General features: G+C 41.6%; 1 protein-coding gene across 3 annotated transcripts in view; it reads left to right on the top strand.

Annotated features, from left to right (window-relative positions):
• mpp3a (membrane protein, palmitoylated 3a (MAGUK p55 subfamily member 3)) overlaps nucleotides 1–19,725 on the top strand; it is a 57,528-nt gene that overhangs the window by 30,020 nt on the left and 7,783 nt on the right. Inside the window, exons 10-19 of one of the 3 annotated variants that reach the window (XM_034190754.1) lie at nucleotides 422–618; nucleotides 1,094–1,158; nucleotides 1,770–1,790; nucleotides 4,444–4,485; nucleotides 12,040–12,105; nucleotides 15,594–15,749; nucleotides 15,944–16,024; nucleotides 16,111–16,204; nucleotides 16,301–16,409; nucleotides 18,235–18,363. In XM_034190754.1, coding sequence (XP_034046645.1) covers nucleotides 422–618; nucleotides 1,094–1,158; nucleotides 1,770–1,790; nucleotides 4,444–4,485; nucleotides 12,040–12,105; nucleotides 15,594–15,749; nucleotides 15,944–16,024; nucleotides 16,111–16,204; nucleotides 16,301–16,409; nucleotides 18,235–18,363 — 960 coding nt within the window. The remainder of the gene's footprint in view (nucleotides 1–421; nucleotides 619–1,093; nucleotides 1,159–1,769; nucleotides 1,791–4,443; nucleotides 4,486–12,039; nucleotides 12,106–15,593; nucleotides 15,750–15,943; nucleotides 16,025–16,110; nucleotides 16,205–16,300; nucleotides 16,410–18,234; nucleotides 18,364–19,725) is intronic. The other 2 variants (XM_034190755.1, XM_034190756.1) reach the window with 2 other exon arrangements.

Here is a 19,725-nt window from a genome sequence, read left to right as displayed (position 1 = left end):
AAAGGACAAACATGGCCCAGTGTGCAACAGCTAGCATCCACTGCTAGCAGCAGCATCTGCTAATGAAGCCCTGGTCTTTGCTCACCAGCACATAGCTGTTACTCAGAACAACCATGCCCATAATTATTCAAAACTTTATGTCTTCAAACTATATTTTATACCCCCCAGCCCCACCCCAAAATATAGTTTTTCATGAAACTAACTATAGTGCCCAAACCCATTTTTGGTGTGTGTTTGGCCCAAACTGTAAACATGTTTTTATATGCTGTGATGTTGGGGATTTTAACATGGACTTCTATGGGGAGTGACTCAGTTTCGGATTTTTATTTTGTAATGTGTGCAAATGTAACTTTCAGAAGGTTCATTTACTTTCAGGGAAGTGAGACATCTTTCTCCTAACAGGCTGTATATGCGATTCCAGGTGTACATGAGAGCTTTGTTTGACTACATCCCATTGGAAGACAAGGCCACACCCTGCCAAGAGGCGGGGCTTCCGTTCAAGAGAGGAGACATCCTGCAGGTCGTGACCCAGGATGATCCAACGTGGTGGCAGGCCAAGCGCGTGGGAGACAGCAACTTGAGGGCCGGGCTCATCCCCTCCAAATACTTCCAGGAGAGGTGAGGAGGTGCAGGAGGAGGTCTGATTACAGAACAGAACAGAACAGGAAGTATTGTAGTCCACAGGAGTGAATGCTGATATATATATATATATTCAGAATTTTAGAGTATGATAATGCAGTACCTCTGTGGAGAGTCCAGTGGAGGCTGGTCTTGCAGTTTGCTAATGTTTTAAGATGTAGCAACTGATAACTGTGGTAGTGTGATACCTGATGCACTCAGAATTTCATTCAAGGGAGCCTGTAATCTGCCCTAACCAATGTAGTCAATGGTTGTGGGTCACACAACAATCCATTCACAATATATATCTACTAATATAAGCAACAGGTTGATCATTGTTGTGTCCCACAGCAACCTGTACTCATGGTTCTTGAAACAGAGCAATATCGCCACTTGGTGGACATTTAACATTGTGTGTGTGTGTGTATGCATGTCAGCTCGTCACAGTCTTCGCTCTCTTTTCCCTCTCGTCCAGGCGTCTGGCCTACAGGATGAAAATGGGCACGCTCCCGAATCCTAAATCCCCTAAAAAGCCTGTCTGTAAGTCTCTCTCCGTTTCATTTTCTCAAGATCCCGTTGCACGTTCTGAAATATTTTAACTTTAATCCTCAGTACTTGCAGCTCAGGTCAGTGTTCCTCAGCAGTTGATTTGTTACTCTGCTGACATTACTGACATGTTTATGTTGGTCATGGATTGCTCATTCTGCCCACGATGCTGTGGAGTAATGTTTTCAAAGAGATGAACGCGGGGAAGAGAGGCGGAGAGAGGGATCGTAGTTCTGCATTAATCTCTTTCATATTTGGTCCATCTGTCCAGTCAGCAGGCCGTGGGTCCAGCTTAAGTAAATCCTGGCCAACTGGTGCCACAACAAAAGCCTCAAAAGTACGATGAGCACCTTGCTCTGATAGTGTAGCAGTGTGTAATTCAAGCGGTGGCTGGCAGCAGGCCTGAATACAGCCTGCAGAGACTCTGCTGTCTTTGCTGCTCCTTTGTCTCTCTGACTCCCTAAAAGGATCTGTCATAACGCGGATCATCTCCCTGCAGCCTCGTATCGGTGATGTCATCCTCACGCTGTCATCATCCTCATCATAGAATTCTAAAATCTCCTGATCTGATCTCAGACTTCTTTACTTCTTCCTCGCTGCATCAGATGACCAGGGCTGTGATAAAGGTGAGTATGCACGTCCACAACGAGCTCACAAATGTGCACACAAATGCCTCACAGCGAGTGCGTGTCGAGGCTGCATGTGTGCTTTTGGGATTTCTGCTGCTCTCTGCTTAATTCCTCCCCCCTGCTGTTCGTGCACCAGAATAGAGGTTCATTCTGTGTGTGTGTGTGTGTGAGATAATATGCATTCAGAACAGCTTCCCTGGAGATTTTTGTTGAACCGAGCAGAGGTTGTTAAAAATAACAATAGCTCCTCTTTTCTTTTGTGTCATCGTCCCTGTTCTCTTTTCTTCTCTTTTCTGTCCTCATCTGCAATCCTGCTGCAGTTTCAGATGTTTATCTTAGTTTTTTTTTTTTAATCATGCACATTCATGGCCTATTTTTTTTAAGTAAAGTGTTTGAAATTTAAGGTGCACAGCTGCACAGACTGTTTGAAATTGAACACATTAGCTTAACAAGTTTACTCAAAGTGATAAGTTATAAATATAGAAGTTATTATTGTGATACAATTACAAACTAGAATGTTGCGAATTCCAGGAATGTGTCAAACAAACACAAATAAGGTTAATGTCAATAAGGTCAGGAGGTGAAGGGCTTAAATCAGTATGCAACACTTGATTACCTGCATCACCGGAATTACATGTGTTCTTGGGGTCACTGTGTACATGATATCTTGAAAAGGACTCTGAGTATCAAGATTAAACTTGGCACACAAGGTCCCCTCCCTAAGACCTCGCATGTTTGACAGTGGGTGCATTTCAGTTCTAATTTTCCCCACCAGGGGGAAGATCCAGAATACATATGCAAACCACTGTTTTACACAAGTTTCCCACATAAAAGAAAAACTGAGAAGGGCGCAAGACAACACAATGCAAACGGAGCATTGATAAGGTAGATGATGACAAGATGTACCTTCCTTGTTGTTCTTGCGGAGGCACTTTAAGAGTGCGTGTGCATCATTTTCCAACACATATTCAGCAATATCTGTACACATCCATAGAGGACACATTTTTAAGGTGCACTGACACTGATTCACGCATATGCACAACCTGTGTTGTGCAGGAGAGTAAACTCATCCGAACATCCGAACGTGAGAGGAACAGAATTTTGAAATGTTCAAAAAATCCTTCGCACATAAATGTGGTGCTACGTGGCGCGATCTGCTCACCAACACAACGTGCAGCTCATCAATTGGTGTAAAGATGAAGTGAACAGATGGAGTGGTTGCGGCAGCGGCTCGCATCAGAGCGCAGCTCATCTGAACGATTATAACGAGATATTAAATTTATCATTAACATACTTTAACAGCTGCAGACAAGAAGGAAAGAACATGCAACTGTTTTGCCAAGCCATGACAATGTAAACATGACAAATAATTACCTTTTTAGACAGCTCCAAATGCTTTTTTCAGCTTATTCAGCGCATGCACGCGAATGGCGCTGCTGGAGAGGTCCTCTGTGATTTAGGAAGCGATTAAAGCCGTGTTCAACAGACAAATTGCAGAGAAAATGTTCAATCCACTACAAAATAATTATTTTATATAAGCAGCATCCAGCACAGAGCACATGGCAGGCGGTGGAACAAAGCACGGCGTCGAGCTGGGATCACAGCGGGTGGGATCATCACAACGACGTGCGTGCAAGTGCGTGCAGCTCATGTCAGTGCAACTTTACACTGCTATATTTGGGAATTCTATCAGTTTCAGTGTGGGGGGTGTAACCATGTAATCAGTAACTTCGTCACTGCGTTTCCCATGAACACGGAGACCTCGGTGCTTACAAAAAAGTTTCAGTTCATTGTCTTTCCACCTTTAAAGTCATCTAAACTGCACTGATCACTCATGTTTATATTGCATTCTGCCATCTTTACCATGTTTACACAGGTTCGCTTGGTAGCCAATATTTTATCCAATCCCACAATGCACCGCACAGCCAGAGATGCGCAAGTCACTTATTGATTGTGTTTCAAATTCAAATTCTGGCCTCCAGGGGTCAAAACCTTCTGTATCATGGGGAAATGTGATACTGAACACCTCGGGCAACTTCAACGTTGGGCATGTTTCATGTTTCAATTCTCCTTATGGCCACCAGGGGGCCATAATCTAGTAAATCTAGTAAACATAACACCACGATGACTTCAAAGATTGTGAGCAAACTTGCTGGTGTAGATTTTACCTCATTAATGTCTTGCACAGGAGTCGGCAGTACAGGTCAACGTAATTATTGCCGTTCTTTCTCAGTAAATTATTGTAAGCGCTTTGATCTTTTGAACTGGGAGTCAGTCTGTCTGAATCATAACGTCATGTTGGTCAAACTCAGCATATCACACTGAAGTCAGAGAGGTGGTACAGCTTTTCTTTTTACGAGGTGTGTGGTAAATGCACAGAGATGTATTTCAAACACTGGTGTCAGATTTTTTTTACTGTGGGAGTCGCAGCTCGGCTCTGTTTCAGATGAAGGAGCTCCATCTCTCTGTCTTTTTTTTTTGTTCATTAGTTGTTGCCTCCAGCAGCCGGTCACCTCCTGCTGTCTGCCTGCTACCTCTTGACCCCCCGCCTGCCCCCCCCCCCATAACCTTTTCCCTGCCCTGTTACTTAACTCTTCCAGGTCTCTTGCCCTGTGCTTACCCCCTGTTTTCCCTGCTTGCCTCCCTACAGAGGACTGTGACTGTGAGGGCTATTTCAATGGACAGTACATAGGTGAGAGCGTGCACATCTTTCTCCACCTCCATCTCCCTGTCTGCTCTTTGCCTTTGGCAACTTGGCTGTGCTGTGGTTCCCTTGCTATGTCCCCTTCCCTTGAGCTGGGGTTAAAAATATCTGCTTGTTGGGTTGATGTAGCCGGGGCCAGGGCTGAGAGGTGAGAGGAAGGGCCAAGGGAAGGGGTCAAAATTAAAGCCATGCTTTGTTCAGACAAGGGGAACAAAACAAAACAAAACAAAAACATAAACAAACAAACAAAAAAGTAAAAAATGTCAAACTTGAAAAAAGGGCTAACATTACAGTAGTTACTGTACACTAGGTGTCTCGAAAAGATTTGTGCACAAACTCTACATGAAGGAGACAAGTGATGGAAGTGACCTCTGACAAGTCAACACATCTTATCGACCCATAGCACATGGCCAAAAACCAACTTCTTCTCGATGCATTTTGTACGATAATCACAGAAAATGTTAAGAGCAATATTTCCTGCACATCCCTCCATATTTCCACATGCATGCACAACACGCATTTTAGCATTCAGGAACATGTGTTTGGGTAAAGTTTAGGGTGTTCCCTGCCCCTCAAAAGATCCGCCATGCTGTTGTTGGCAAAGTCATCACAGCTTCACAGCCAAAGAATGCATGGGATATGTACAGAAGTTTTTGTACATTACTTTTTGTACATTTTAGTATTAATATGTCGTGAGAATACACTACAAAAGCACATAGCACAAGCGTGTTTGGGGTGCATCCAACTCCAGTTGCTATTTACACAGTGCCTAGTCTGAGTGTAAAGAAAAAGGGCAAAAAAAGTTGTATTTGGTCACTTAATTAGTCATGGGCATAACATGATGCCAACTGGAATGACATTTGTCCTCTCCTATAAGAGATACGTTCTTTAGGCCATAGTACAAGGGTATTCAACATGTTCCAGAAAAGGCCAAGAGGGTTCAGGTTTTCTTTGCAACTACCCACTTCACCAGGTGATGTCACTGATTAACATCACTTTGAGCAGATATGATGACTTCATCAGTGAAACAATCTGGTGGAGTGGGTGGTTGCAAAGAAAACCTGCACCCTCTCGGCCCTTTCTGGAACGAGTTGAATACCCCTGCCCTAGTACCTTGCTATTGAGACTCTCAAGTGAGAGGATATTGGTGAGGAAACAGATCTACACGCTAATTATCAATGCAAGCACTCTGATCATTTGAATTTTTTGAATTGAACTGAATTTATTAGGCACATATAAGCTTAACAAAAATACCTCGTACACAAACAAAACTCATAGACAAAGTAGTTAAAAGAAAAGAAAAAAAAAGAAAAACAATGTACATAGTGCCCAAAAGGTGTAGGCCGAAGCAACGCTTATCAACGCCTACACCCCTCCGTACAGTCAAATCAGGCTATGTGCCTGATCATGAATGATCATTTCCAAACAAAATGTGAAGTCACATATTTCCCAAACAGCTCCTATTACGTGTTAGTTACCACCGTACATTTTCAGTAGTAAGGATTCAAGTGTAGCAGATTCTTCGTACTACACACAAACTCATCCTGTTTCATCAGATACATATCCAGAGAACACCATATATTTATATAAATATTGGAATCGGTTAATATTTGGACATTGTTTGAGTTCCTCAGGCTGATTATTCCATTTTTTGGGACCAGAAATGGAGACACAGAAGCATTTCCTGGTCGTCTGAGCACCCACAATTTTGAAATGATACAAACCCCTTAAATTATATATTCTTTCTCTTGGTGCAAAAAAAAATTCTTGCATTCTACATGGCAGTTGCTTATTTTTCACTTTGTACATCAATTGAACAGTCTTGAACGTTATCAGATCATAGAGTTTTAATATTTTTGATTTAATGAACAATGGGTTGGTATGATCACGATGCCCTGCTTTGTGGATTGTTCTTTATGCTCTTTTTTGAAGGATGAATAATGGTTGCACTGTGGTTTTATAGTTATTGCCCCAAACTTCTGCACAATAAGTCAGGCAAGGTGCAATTAATGTGCAATACAGAGTGTGTAGTGATTTGCCATAAAGAATGTGCTTCGCCTTATTTAAAACTGCAATACTTTTTGATACTTTCTTTTGAATATGTTGAATATGAGCTTTCCAGTTGATTCTTTCATCAATAATCACACCTAACAACTTGTTCTCTTTGACACATTCTATGTTTACCCCTTCTATATTTAACTGTATTTGTGCATCTTTTTTATGATTTCCAAATAACATTATTTTAGTTTAGGACCAATGTAATGACTGTTTGTTAATCTTAAACCAACTCTTCAACTTTATCATTTATGTTCCTAAATCACATTTTCGGACATGTTGGGTACACAGTAGGAACTTTTTTGTTGTTGTCTTTACTGATCTATCTTGTAATTGTTGTTGTATCAAATGTTCGAAATAAACAGTTTTCATTCATTCACATAATAATTGTTGCAAATTATCTCCTGAACAAAACAGGTTTGTGTCATCTGCAAAGAGAACTGCTCTGAACACATCTGAAACTCTACATAAATCATTAATGTACAAAATAAATAACTTTGGTCCCAACACAGAACCCTGGGGAACCTCACAAACAATGTCCAGATACGAAGAACAGCAGTCCTTGAGTTTAACAAACTGCTTCGGGTTTTCTAAATAGCTTTTAATCCAATTCAGAGCCACCCCTCTGATCCCATACAGTTCCATCTTTTGAAATAATATGCTGTGATTGATTGTATCCAAAACCTTTCTTAGGTGAATAAATAAACCTATTACTATTTCCCTTTGGTCCACATGTTTGTTGATCTCTTCTATTGCATCAAGCAATGCCAGTGCAGTGGACCTTTTTGCTCTAAAACCATACTGACAGTCATCAAGCAGGTTGTGTCGTTCTATAAATTTATCCAACCTGCTATTGTAAAGCTTTTCCAATACCTTTGAAAATTGTGACAATAAATACACAGGCCTGTAATTAGTAAAAAAAAAAGTTTGTCACCAAATTTGAATAAAGGTATCACTTTTGCCACTTTTTATACCATTTGGGACAATTCCAGTTTGAAATGATTTATTAAATATATATGTTAATGGTTTGGCAATTTCAGTAATTATTTGCTTTACTAAGGACATATGTACGTCATTATGATCAGTTGAGTTTTTGCTTTTACATGTACTGACGACCTTAATAATTTCCCTTTCATCAACTGGGCCAAGGAACATTGTATGTGGATTTCTGTCAATTAATTGGTGATTTTCTCATGTACTGTGTGGAATGTCAGCTGCCACATCTGGCCCAACATTAGCAAAAAATTTATTGAAACTATTTACTGCTTAGTTCATGTTATATTCATCTTTGTTTGTTTATTTATGCCAACAATACAAAATAAAGTTAAATATACCCGACATTTACAATTAACGTTTTTTTTTAATTCTGTGCAGCCTCTCTGTGCTGCAACAGCATTCATGTGGAATCAGTTAACACCAAGGTTTCAAACGTACAAACTATGGGCACTATCAACACCTAAATTTCCTTTTGACCTTGATAAATCATGTCACGTGTGCATTATAGGAATACAACTTATTTTTGCAACCCGATAGTCTTGTATTATATTCTGAGGTGCTTTTGCCAGAAAACAATGAGAATCAATGGATTTTTTTGCTGTGCAACCGAGCCCATATTCAAACAAGTTTTGCATAAGAGTACAAACATGAGTTCATGGGTGAACATGTTTAAAAACAGCTCAAGAGTAAGTTCACTTTAGTTACGCATAAATGCTCATCTATATATGATACAGGAATTTGTTTTGGGGGAAAATAATTAAACAGTTGCATCCCTAGTTGCATTCCCCCCAGAATTTTGCACACTCAAGTGGACAAACTCCAAATTGCATATTCATAAAGGCAACGTGCTAAATTGACATTATGTGCTATTTTGAGCATTTGGCACACACATTCTTCAGTGTGCACTGTTAGTAAACCAACATGCATGTGTATTTGCATGTGCAATGTTGTTTGTCCACATTTATACACATATAAACTTTTAGTAAGTAAGTCAAGCCCTTAATCTGCACTGGCTCAGTCCATCCAGCTCTAAAAATGGGTACTGGTCTTGGCTGTGGAAATAAATGTGAGGTATCATTGTAAAACCGTTTGAGCATCTGCTAAATGGAATAGCACTACAGAAATGCAGTCCTTCTTTCATTCACAGCCATTAACATTTGAAACTTCAGATTTGTCGCGAGGGTCTTGGTGGCTTCCCTCACGAGTATCCTTCATGCACCAAGACTCAGTTTTGAAAGACGGCCTGCTGCAGACAGAACCTAGTTAATGGTGAATTAACTCAGAAGCCAGATGTCCACTAACATTTGGCCCTTTAAAAAATAGTGGCCACAACAGTTTGAACTACAGCCCCAGTTCCAATGAAGTTGGGACGTTGTGTAAAATGTAAATAAAAACAGAATACAATGATTTGCAAATCCTCTTCAACCTATATTCATTTGAATACACCACAAAGACAAGATATTTAATGTTCAAACTGATAAACTTTATTGTTTTTGTGCAAATATTTGCTCATTTTGAAATGGATGCCTGCAACACCTTTCAAAAAAGCTGGGACAGTGGTATGTTTACCACTGTGTTACATCACCTTTCCTTCTAACAACACTCAATAAGCATTTGGGAACTGAGGACACTAATTGTTGAAGCTTTGCAGGTGGAATTCGTTTCCATTCTTGTTTGATGTACGACTTCAGTTGTTCAACAGTCCGGGGTCTCCATTGTCGTATTTTGCGCTTCATAATGCGCCACACATTTTCAATGGGTGACAGGTCTGGACTGCAGGCAGGCCGGTCTAGTACCTGCACTCTTTTACTACAAAGCCACGCTGTTGTAACACGTGCAGAATGTGGCTTGGCATTGTCTTGCTGAAATAAGCAGGGACGTCCCTGAAAAAGACGTTGCTTGGATGGCAGCATGTGTTGCTCCAAAACCTGGATGTACCTTTCAGCATTGATGGTGCCATCACAGATGTGTAAGTTGTCCATGCCATGGGCACTAACACACCCCCATACCATCACAGATGCTGGCTTTCGCACTGGGAACAATCTGGATGGTGTTTTCCTCTTTTGTACAGAAGACAGTGTCCATAATTTCCAAAAACAATTTGAAATGTGGACTGATCAGACCACAGCACACTTTTCCACTTTGCATCTGTCCATTTCAAATGAGCTCAGGCCCAGAGAAGGCGGCGGTATTTCTGGATGTTGTTGATGTTTGGCTTTTGCTTTGCATAGTAATTTAATTTAATTAGCTTATAATGCCCCAAATCACTGCATAGTAATTTAATTTAATTAGCTTATAATGCCCCAAATCACAGCAAAAGCCGTAGAGTTTTAACTTGCACTTGTAGACGTAGCGACGAACTGTGTTAACTGACAATAGTTTTCTGAAGTGTTCCTGAACCCACACGGTAAGATCCTTTACACAATGATGTTGGTTTTTAATGCAGTGCTGCCTGAGGGATCGAAGGTCACGGGCATTCAGTGTTGGCTTTCGGCCTTGATGCTTACGTGTAGAAATTTCTCCAGATTCTCTGAATCTTCTGATTATATTATGGACTGTAGATGATGGAATCCCTAAATTCCTTGCAATTGAACATTGAGAAACATTGTTCTTAAACTGTTCTAGTATCTTTTCATGCAGTTGTTCACAAAGTGGTGATCCTCACCTCATCTTTGCTTGTGAACTGCTGAGCCTTTTGGGGATGCTCATTTTATACACAATCATGACACTCACCTGTTCCCAATTAGGTGTTCTTTGAGCATTCATCAAGTTTTCCAGTCTTGTTGCCCCGTCCCAACTTTTTTGAAATGTGTTGCAGACATCCATTTCAAAATGAGCAAATATTTGCACAAAAACAAAGTTTATCAGTTTGAATATTAAATATCTTGTCTTTGTGGTGCATTCAATTGAATATAGGTTGAAGAGGATTTGCAAAGCATTGCATTCTGTTTTTATTTACATTTTACACAACGTCCCAACTTAATTGGAATTGGGGTTGTACTATTTGATGGAGACAGCACATTTTCACACCAGGTCAAACACTGTATTGTCGGATGGAATTAATTCCTTTAGAGGTGGAGGGAAAAAAAACATCTGCTCTTCATCCTCGGCACCTCTGCGGTCTGCTGCTGACCTCCCCTCCCCTCGTGCTTCCGGTGTCCGGCGTGGCCGCTGATTGCTCCCCACTTCCTCATACGTGCAAACTGCTGGAATGAGCACAAGGACAAATTTAAACGGGCACCTCCTCACACTAACCGGATCGCTCGGAGCTGATCCCCAAAATGTGAATCTGCTGCAAATCGTGAATTAGCTGCAAACCATTAATGAAAATGTACGCAAACGATGAATATCCACAAACTGTTAATAAATGTGAATAAAATATCCCACAAAACCTGAACGCAGGTCTCACAAAACACAAGTAGTAAAATGTTGCAAATTCATGATATATATTTTCTTTCAGTTTAAGTAGTTTACGGATTTCAGTTTACAGATCAGTTGCTTTGGGAAATCTTGATTGCAAACCCTATCTCCGTGAAAAAAAATAAAATAAAATAAAATACAAATATATATATATATATATATATATATATATTGTTAAGGGGCTAGTCACTACACCCGGTGAGGCAGGGAGGCAAACCCAAGCGGGCTCTCTCTCCTGTTGTCAAGCACCTGGCTCTGCTGGGTGTCACCTGCTCTGGGGACAGCGACAGTTGGGAACTTTGACTGGTGGACCTGTCTAATGGTAACGCAGGTGTCCTAACGCAAACTCAGGGAGGACAGCAGGGCATCACGATCCTTCTGACTTTTTAGGTTTTAAGCAGGAGGTGTCAGAAAAGTTACCACAGGGATAACTGACTTGTGGCGGCTGAGCATTCATAGCGACATCACTTTTTGATCCTTCAATTTCACGAAGCAGAATTCACCAAGAGGTGGATTGTTCACCCACTGATAGGGAACGTGAAAGAGTCGAGGGGTGGCGCGAAGCCCCTGGTGCAATGAAAGTGAGAGGCACGCGGTCATAATCCCACAGATGGCAGCTTCGCAAAATTGTCACATACAAGTCGTGAAGAAATTCATGTTTTGCGAGATATGCAAAACTTTTTTCAGTATTCACGGTTTGCAGATAATTCACGATTTGCATCTGATTCACATTTGGGGGTTAACAACACCCTCCTCACCATTCCACCCCTCTGCTCAGCCCTGCAATGTCTGGATCCTCCTCAGTCCGCACTGCATCCAACTAACTGCCCCCCACCCCCCTCCTGCTGCTGCGGCCCGTGCACTGCTTGCCCCTTTCCTCTTTTATAAAATAACCCCCCCACTCCACCCCTCCTTCTACCCACGAGGGCCCTGCTGCTGCTGCTCCGTTGGATGCGTTGCACACTGAGCCAGGCACGTTTTTTTTTTTTTTGTTTTTTTTTTTGCTGCTCGTGCACCCTGTGTGGGAGGTGTGAGGCTGGCGAGTGTGTGATGCTCTAACGCCAGTTACAGTCTCTCCTAAGTGTAAAGCAGTGGCGCCTTCCTGTGGCCAGGTGTTTTCCTGGGAGTTTTATTCAGGTACGGTGCACGGCTCACTCCGTCAGGTCACCGCCGCTGACGGGGGGTACAGACAGACCTGGTCTTGGGAGACCCTGATTGACATTATGGCTGTCTGTCCTGCCTCAGCCCTGTAGCCTCGTTCAAAGCAGCATGTCTGATCTGGAACCTAATGCCCGGGTCACCGCTTAAAAACTGTTAAATACAATTGCTGTTTCTGCAAGTTCATTGGTTTTCACGTGTTCTCTGAATGCTGCTGGATATCAGCTGCATGTGATCAAACTGTAGTTAATGCATGACCTGCATCTGGATCTACGTTTAGCTGATACGTCACAGAGTCATTCACACTAAAGATAAGAGTGAGCTATTTTTGTCCATGTGCACATTTAAAAGTTTGCTTTATTGCATGATTATCAGAGGGTTGGTCATGAATCACTTTGTAATAAGTGCTTGGGAAATGTTATGTACATATATATAAATGACGCCTTGTTTGCACGAACACACCCTTATACTTGAATCATGCATCGAATCCTGTAAAAGTTTGTTTTTATCTGCACAAAGCTGACTGTATCTACTGTTCGTGAGTGCAGCCAGAAAGATGGCAGTTTCCTTGTTGCTTCTGTAATCGACCACAGTGAATTTTTCTATGATGTGTTTTCATCCATAATTAAAGCTGCGCAGCCTTTGGATTTTTTTTTTGGGATTTAAGTCATAAAAAATTTCTTTGGCACCATTATAATTTCACTCCTTAGCCTTTAAATAAGGAATTCATAATATTATATTTCCAATATGATCAAAATTCTCTTTAGATGGAAACAATTTAGAATTTAGACCCCTGAAGGGGAGAAATTCAGTCAATCAGGCGCCATGACTTACATTTGGTAGCAATGTCATAGATCATGCTCCAAAATAGTTTGTTTCTGGATGACTGAGGCTGGGCATACACTGTACGATATTTTCAATCCTTGTACTTGGCTCCAGCTCAAACTGTGCGACAAAACCGCAGGGTTTAAAAGTTCAGAGCGCATGATTCATGTTCTCACACTGTACGGCCCGATGCTCTGATGCGATCTGACTGCTCACATTGGATGTTCAAAAACCACACATCAGGCTCGTGTTTCCAGACGCAAAATGTAACAGAAGCTTTTTTTTTCTTGTTTAAAAAAAATGTATTTCATGCCTATCAGCGCGCACAGTGAGTGAAATCAGGTGGGGTGAGACTGAACGCATATGCGCGCGTGCACACAGCAGCATGATTCACAAGAGGATGGTAAAAAAAGAAAACATAAACATTCATAACAGGTGTTGCTACTTACACTGTTGTACAAATAAACTATATTTCATACGGAGTCTTACAGCTGTGCTCATGTCGTAAATCCTGTTGTTGTCTGCTGTGTGTGTGTGCGCGCACGCGCATATATGTTCAGTCTCCCCCCACCTGATTCCACTCACTGTGCGCGCTGATAGGCATGAACTTTAATATGATATTAGGTTATTGCGAGGGAACGCAATAAAAATACCCACAAGACTTTACGTGAGATCACTGTTTGCTCTCTCCGGTGTTTGCTCATGGACAGTGCGCGAGGTAATCAGCGCATAGACGCTTGTAGCGCTGCTTCAACAGCGCAGAACCCTCACGAGTCACGACGGCCGACCGAAATATCAAACAGGTTTGATTTTCATCCGGCCATATGATTCCCGATCAGGAGGTGATCGTGAGATGTTAAACGCAGCTCGTTACTCCATGTAGACTGCACAATGCAGGACGCATGATTAAGCTGAAACTCGGCGCGATCCAAAAAATTCTTGCACAAGCGAAAAATCGGCTGAAAAAGGGCCAAAACTCGCACAGTGTAAGCCCGCCTTAATATATTTCTCATATATTTTGTAAAAGTTAATGAGAAATAAACAGTTCTACACTCAAAAAACTGACGCATTGAATAAACTCAATTCAATTATGTGAAGGATTTCCATCTAATAAATATAAGTAGCCCCAACTCAAATAAAGCACATCCATACAAGATAATGTAATTTAATTGAGTTGGAACTGCATATATTTATTAGATGGAATCCAATCCAATTAGTCAGTTTTTTGAGTGTATCACACAAACAAATGACTCATTGGATGAACTCAGTTCAATTATGGCAGGATTTCCAACTAATAAATATATGTAGCCCCAGCTCAAATAAAGCACATCCATGCAAGATAATGTAATTTAATTTAGTTTTAATTTAATTTAATTTTTGCCTCCATATAGCCTGCCCAGCCTTGCACCCTGGAGAAGTTACTCCACTCTCACAGTTAGAGCACAACACAGAAGACAGCTATAGGGTACCATAGTCTCGTTTGAACCCTGTGTGATATTGAAGGATTTGGCCACTTAAGGGAACCTCCGCTCCGTTGTGCAATATTAGACAGCATAACTTCACATGGAAAAATGGTGTACTGTTTTGTTTTCGGCTGCAATCACCGACGCGTAAAGTGTTTTTTTTTTCGGTTCCCAGTGGAGAAGTAATAACGAGGCGAGTGGGAGACGTCATGTCGGTAAGTGTTAGCCTACACAGCTAACCAGAGTAGCTGCGTTGTCTTGCCTGCAAAACCGCCTGGACATGTTTGAGCTCTGGGTCATAAACAAACTGCAACACATGTCCACTTTCCCATCGCATTGTCACTTTTTCTTTGTATTTTCACTTTGTTTGCATGTAATTTGCCCAAAAAACCATTAACAATTCCCTGGTTGGTCCCCCGGAAGTAGAGAAATCACATCATATGCGTCATATTTTACCCCCTAAGTGGCTGCCCTCAAACGAGCTGCGGTATCCTATTACCATGGCACAAGATGTACGGATGCCAGGGATGCTTGCCCTGCTGATCTGCCAGTGATCCGTAAATAGATTTGAAATTTGAATTCAAATAGATACAGATGAGGTTGAGGGAACCTACTCCTTTGGGGCATGGTGCCATCTTTTAATATAATACATTGTGTGTATTATTTTACACATTAATTTAAATCGGAGTGTTGGAACAGTGGGACGTGTCTTGGCGTGTTCAGACAGGAACTTGGAAAATTGGCCCTTTGTTTGCATTTTGTTAATCATAGACTCCCTACGAATAATAAAATGCAAGAACGCGCTAATGCAATTGGAAGGCTCTGAAAAACAGCGTTAGGGCATCTAATTTATAATCATTCATTTGGATAATGACACATAGAAAGGTCACAATGATTTTTTGTATATTCTAAACCTTTTAATGAAACATTTTCCAAATTGTCCTTGTCAGTGTAGTTGTCTTAAAGTTATGAAGCACTGATGCAGTGTCTAACATCATCAAGAACCTGATAAATGAACAGATGGCTGCTTATTAACAGTGTTTCAAATACTGCCTTTGATGAAAACATATCACTGATTCTTTCTGGCTGCACTGCATAGAGACGTTTGAAGGTGTTTTGTTTGTCTTGTGTCATCTGATGATGTAATGTGTGGTCATTATCATGTTTGGCTGCCTGCAGCTGGTCTGCGGAGGAGTTTTCGGCTGAGTCGTAAGGACAGACAGGGATCCTCCGGGGATGGTTCAGATCCTGGAGACCCAGAGTTCCTGACCTACGAGGAGGTGATGCGTTACCAACAGCGGCCCAATGAGAGGCCTCGCTTGGTGGTTCTGATTGGTAAAATCAGGCTATATTGGATATAAAAAAACCCTATACTGGATGTACTCTATGATTATACCGACACCTAGTGGGCCAAAGCATGTGTTGCAACCAGCTAAAGTCCTATAGCATCCTCATGTTATTCACAGTAATATGAAGATTAATTTTAAAGCATGCAGCTCTTCTTCTGCTGACCCACATATCTTCCTCAGGTTCTCTTGGAGCACGAATCAATGAACTCAAACAGCGCGTGATCGCTGAAAACCCGCATCGCTACGCAGTGGCTGTACCGCGTGAGTCACTCTTGACAACGTTTGTGCACACTGGACCAAAAACACATCAAAACATGCGATCATGTGCATGTGCCTTTGTCCCACAGACACCACCAGGCCCAAGAAACCTCAGGAGAAAGAGGGCGTGGAGTACCACTTTGTCACCAAACAGCAGTTTGATGCAGACGTACTGAACAACAAGTTGGTTTCCGCTGATGGCATTTGGACTTTTGTGGATGTTGAATAACTTCGTTTTTTTTTTTTTGTTGGACTGAAGCTATTTTTTTTTTTCCTCAGGTTCATTGAGCACGGGGAGTACAAGGAGAACCAGTACGGCACCAGTATAGAGGCCATCCGCTCTGTGCAGGCCAAAAACAAAATATGTATCGTTGACATTCAGCCTGAGGTACTGCTCACATTACACAGCTCACATTGTACAGCATACTTTACAGGTCACGTTACAGGGCACGTTATACCTCACATTTTACAGCTCAAGTTACACTCACCAAAAATAGAAATGCAACACTTTTGTTTTTGCTCCCATTTATCATGAGCTGAACTCAGAGAGAAAAGAGTGGCCTTTTATTGTGGCCGGCCTAAGGCACACCTGTGCAATAATCATGCTGTCTAATCAGCATCTTGATATGCTACACCTGTGAGATGAGATGGATTATCTCGGCAAAGGAGAAGTTTATATTTTTCTTCATTGTATACAGCTCACAATACAGCATTTGTCTCATTTAATCATCGCTCATCATCACTCACTCATCTTGAACCACTTATCCGGGATCGGGTCATGGGGGCAACAGCTCCAGTAGGGGACCCCAAACTTTTACCAGGCCACATTTACCACCTCTGACTGGTGGATCCCAAGGTGTTTCCAGGCCAGTGTGGAGATATAATCTCTCCACCTAGTCCTGGGTCTTCCTCAGGGTCTCCTTCCAGTTGACGTGGGCTTAATATTTCCAAACATCAATAACTGGTGGCCAAGTGGTTAATGTGCTTGGTTTCAGTACAGAAGGTTCTGGGTTCAAATCCACCCCTGCCACATTTCTTCATGTAATGTGGAGTTGCGTCAGGAAGCGCATCCAGCGTAAAACCTGTGCCAATTCAAAATGCAGATCCACCTTGGATTTGCTGTGGCGACCCCGAGTGCAAACAAGGGAGCAGCCGAAGGGACTTACCTTAAATAATAATTGTAGGAGCCCGAGAAAGAAGTGTTTTAGGCTAAATTTAAAAATCTTGATAGGACTGGACTTTTTTCACATATGGAGTGTACGTTTTCTCCTAATCAGATACACTGGATATAGATAACAATAAGACAAAAAAACAAATAATGCATCTTATCAAATTATATAACCAATTCACATGCCCTGTTAGCCATCTGTCTCTTTGTGGATCATCCAAAGACATGCAGTTTATGTGATTTCGAAACTTTATAATTGTCCAGGGCCTGGTTTCATAAAGCACTCAAAACTTGTTTAGTGGACTAAACTCACTTAGTCAACTGATCTTTTGACGTTAGTCGTTGCACAAAGCGCTTAGTCGGCTAAAGTTTTGCGTTACCCGACAAAAGTTTTTAGCCTGCTACAGAGGCTAATCTTATTTTAGTCGACAAAACTTCAGTATTTTACCTCAAAAAGGAGAATGTTATGTACCACCACTTGATGGAAGAGGAAGGAAGGAGAGACTTGTGGCGGGAGCGGGTGTTCCGGGACCGGAATAAAGCATTTGCGATGTTTACGGATGACGAGGTCAGAAGCACTTCTCCTCTGCTGCGGCGGACTCAGCCATGTTTGTGGGAGACGGACCAACCTGGAAGTAAACAAAACTGTTGTGCATTGGAGGCGTTTCTTGGCAGAGCACTCGCGAGGCCAGTGAAAATCATTGACTAACGTCAAATGACTAATCTACAAGTTTAGCCATCGATGTGAAATGGAGATTAGACAGATAATGTTGGGCAACTAACCTTAGTCGTTTAGTCTGCTTTATGAAACCGGGCCCAGGTCGCCCTTGATTTTGATCTCAATGGGACTAACCTGGTTAAATAAAGGTTATATAAAAATGAAAAAAAAAAGCTTTTGAATTACTTTTTAGTATGATTAAGGGTCGCTTGGGGTACCTTCTGCTGTATTTAAGGGTTGAACTGAAGAATTGGTGCCTCCTTGTGCTTAAGAGAAGGAAAACTTTTTTTTTACTGATACTTATCTTTGTTTCACCCACAACTTCAGGCCTTGAAGAGACTGCGGACAGTGGAGTTCAAGCCCTACGTAGTTTTTGTCAAACCCCGAGTTCCCGAGAGCAGACGTCGTCGAAGTGCTGCCATCTCACCAGGAGGGGGCGAGCACGGCCGCCTTACGGTGAGTGCCGTCTTTTCTCAAAGCAGCTAAAGAGACTGACGCCATTTGTAAAACAATACATCTGCAAATTCATGGTTAATTTCTCCACATTTAGTCTTAGTGTTTCACTTGTCTGTATTTTGTTTGTTTGTGAAGCACCTGTTTGTTTGGAGTACTCGGACATTTACGATGGGACAAGAACCCATTAAATTTTGTCATGGCTCTTGATCAAGCAGGTAGCTGACTGGATAAGGAGCTGGTGTGCCAACATGTAGACCTGCATTTCAATCCTGCTCATGCAACCTGTCTGTGTCCTTGAACAAGAGACTTAACCTACATTGTCTTAGTCCCCCCAGCTCTAAATGGGTACCGGCCTCAGCTGGGGAAATGACCTGTATCCTGTCCAGGGTAGTCAAAGACTCTCATCCGCTTGATGCTATTAAATCTGGAGATACACACTGGGCCTCAGGGCCTATGGGACTTATTCTTGATTAAGGAAGAGATCTCAGCTTTTCTTTCATCTTTCATCAATACCATGCCATTGGACATTTTTCTGACATTTTGCAAATTCACCATGAAATAATACACACACAGAAGATATGTGGAGTTTTTATGTCTATAAACATAATATTAATCAGGATAATGATCCAGCTACAATACAAAAAAAAAAAAAAATCAGCTAAATTGGGGTGTTTTCAGGAGTTCATAGTCTGAGAAGTTGAAATGTTAACATGGTTAAAAGGCCTATTGAGCCATGGAATTAGCATAGACGTACTCCCAGAAATTGGCAACCAAAACCTGACTTGAAATGTTCTTTTGCCACAGTAATGTCACAAGAAGGACTTATGAGGTTTACTAGGCTTCAGAAACCTCAACTATTGCTTCTGACCTATCATCACACCACACAGAATTTTAACAACTCAGCAAACCACAATGGCTGTTACTTGAGTTGAAGGCATCACACTGACACACAGCTGAAAAATAATGTGTTTCCATTCGTTTGTGCATATTCCCTTCTCAAATGAGAATTTATCATATGGACCTACCTGCACATGATTCTTTGCAGCCAATGTTGATTTTTGCAAAGTCTTTGATTTGGTTGACCATGCTGGACGTCCTGTGAGTTTGTGGGATCTCCACAAAGTTGTTGGACATTATAGCCAGTCTATACACAGTCTACGATCAATGCTGGTAGACTAGGGGCAGAATCTCTGAATTGTTTCTCAGTGAGTGCTGGTTTTGATCCGCGATGCCTTCTGGCTCTAATTTTGTCCGGTACTTTAATGGACTGGGTTTTGAGTATGGTTGTGGAAACCAGCAGCTTAAGTACCTTTGTTTTTGAGAAAGATTTACTGACCTCAACTTTGTTGATGTTGCTGAGAT

Source organism: Thalassophryne amazonica, chromosome 16, assembly GCF_902500255.1.
Source record: "Thalassophryne amazonica chromosome 16, fThaAma1.1, whole genome shotgun sequence".
In the NCBI taxonomy this organism is placed as follows: Eukaryota; Metazoa; Chordata; class Actinopteri; order Batrachoidiformes; family Batrachoididae; genus Thalassophryne; species Thalassophryne amazonica.
Note: the sequence above shows the minus strand (reverse complement) of the source record. Positions and strands in the feature narration are given on the sequence as shown.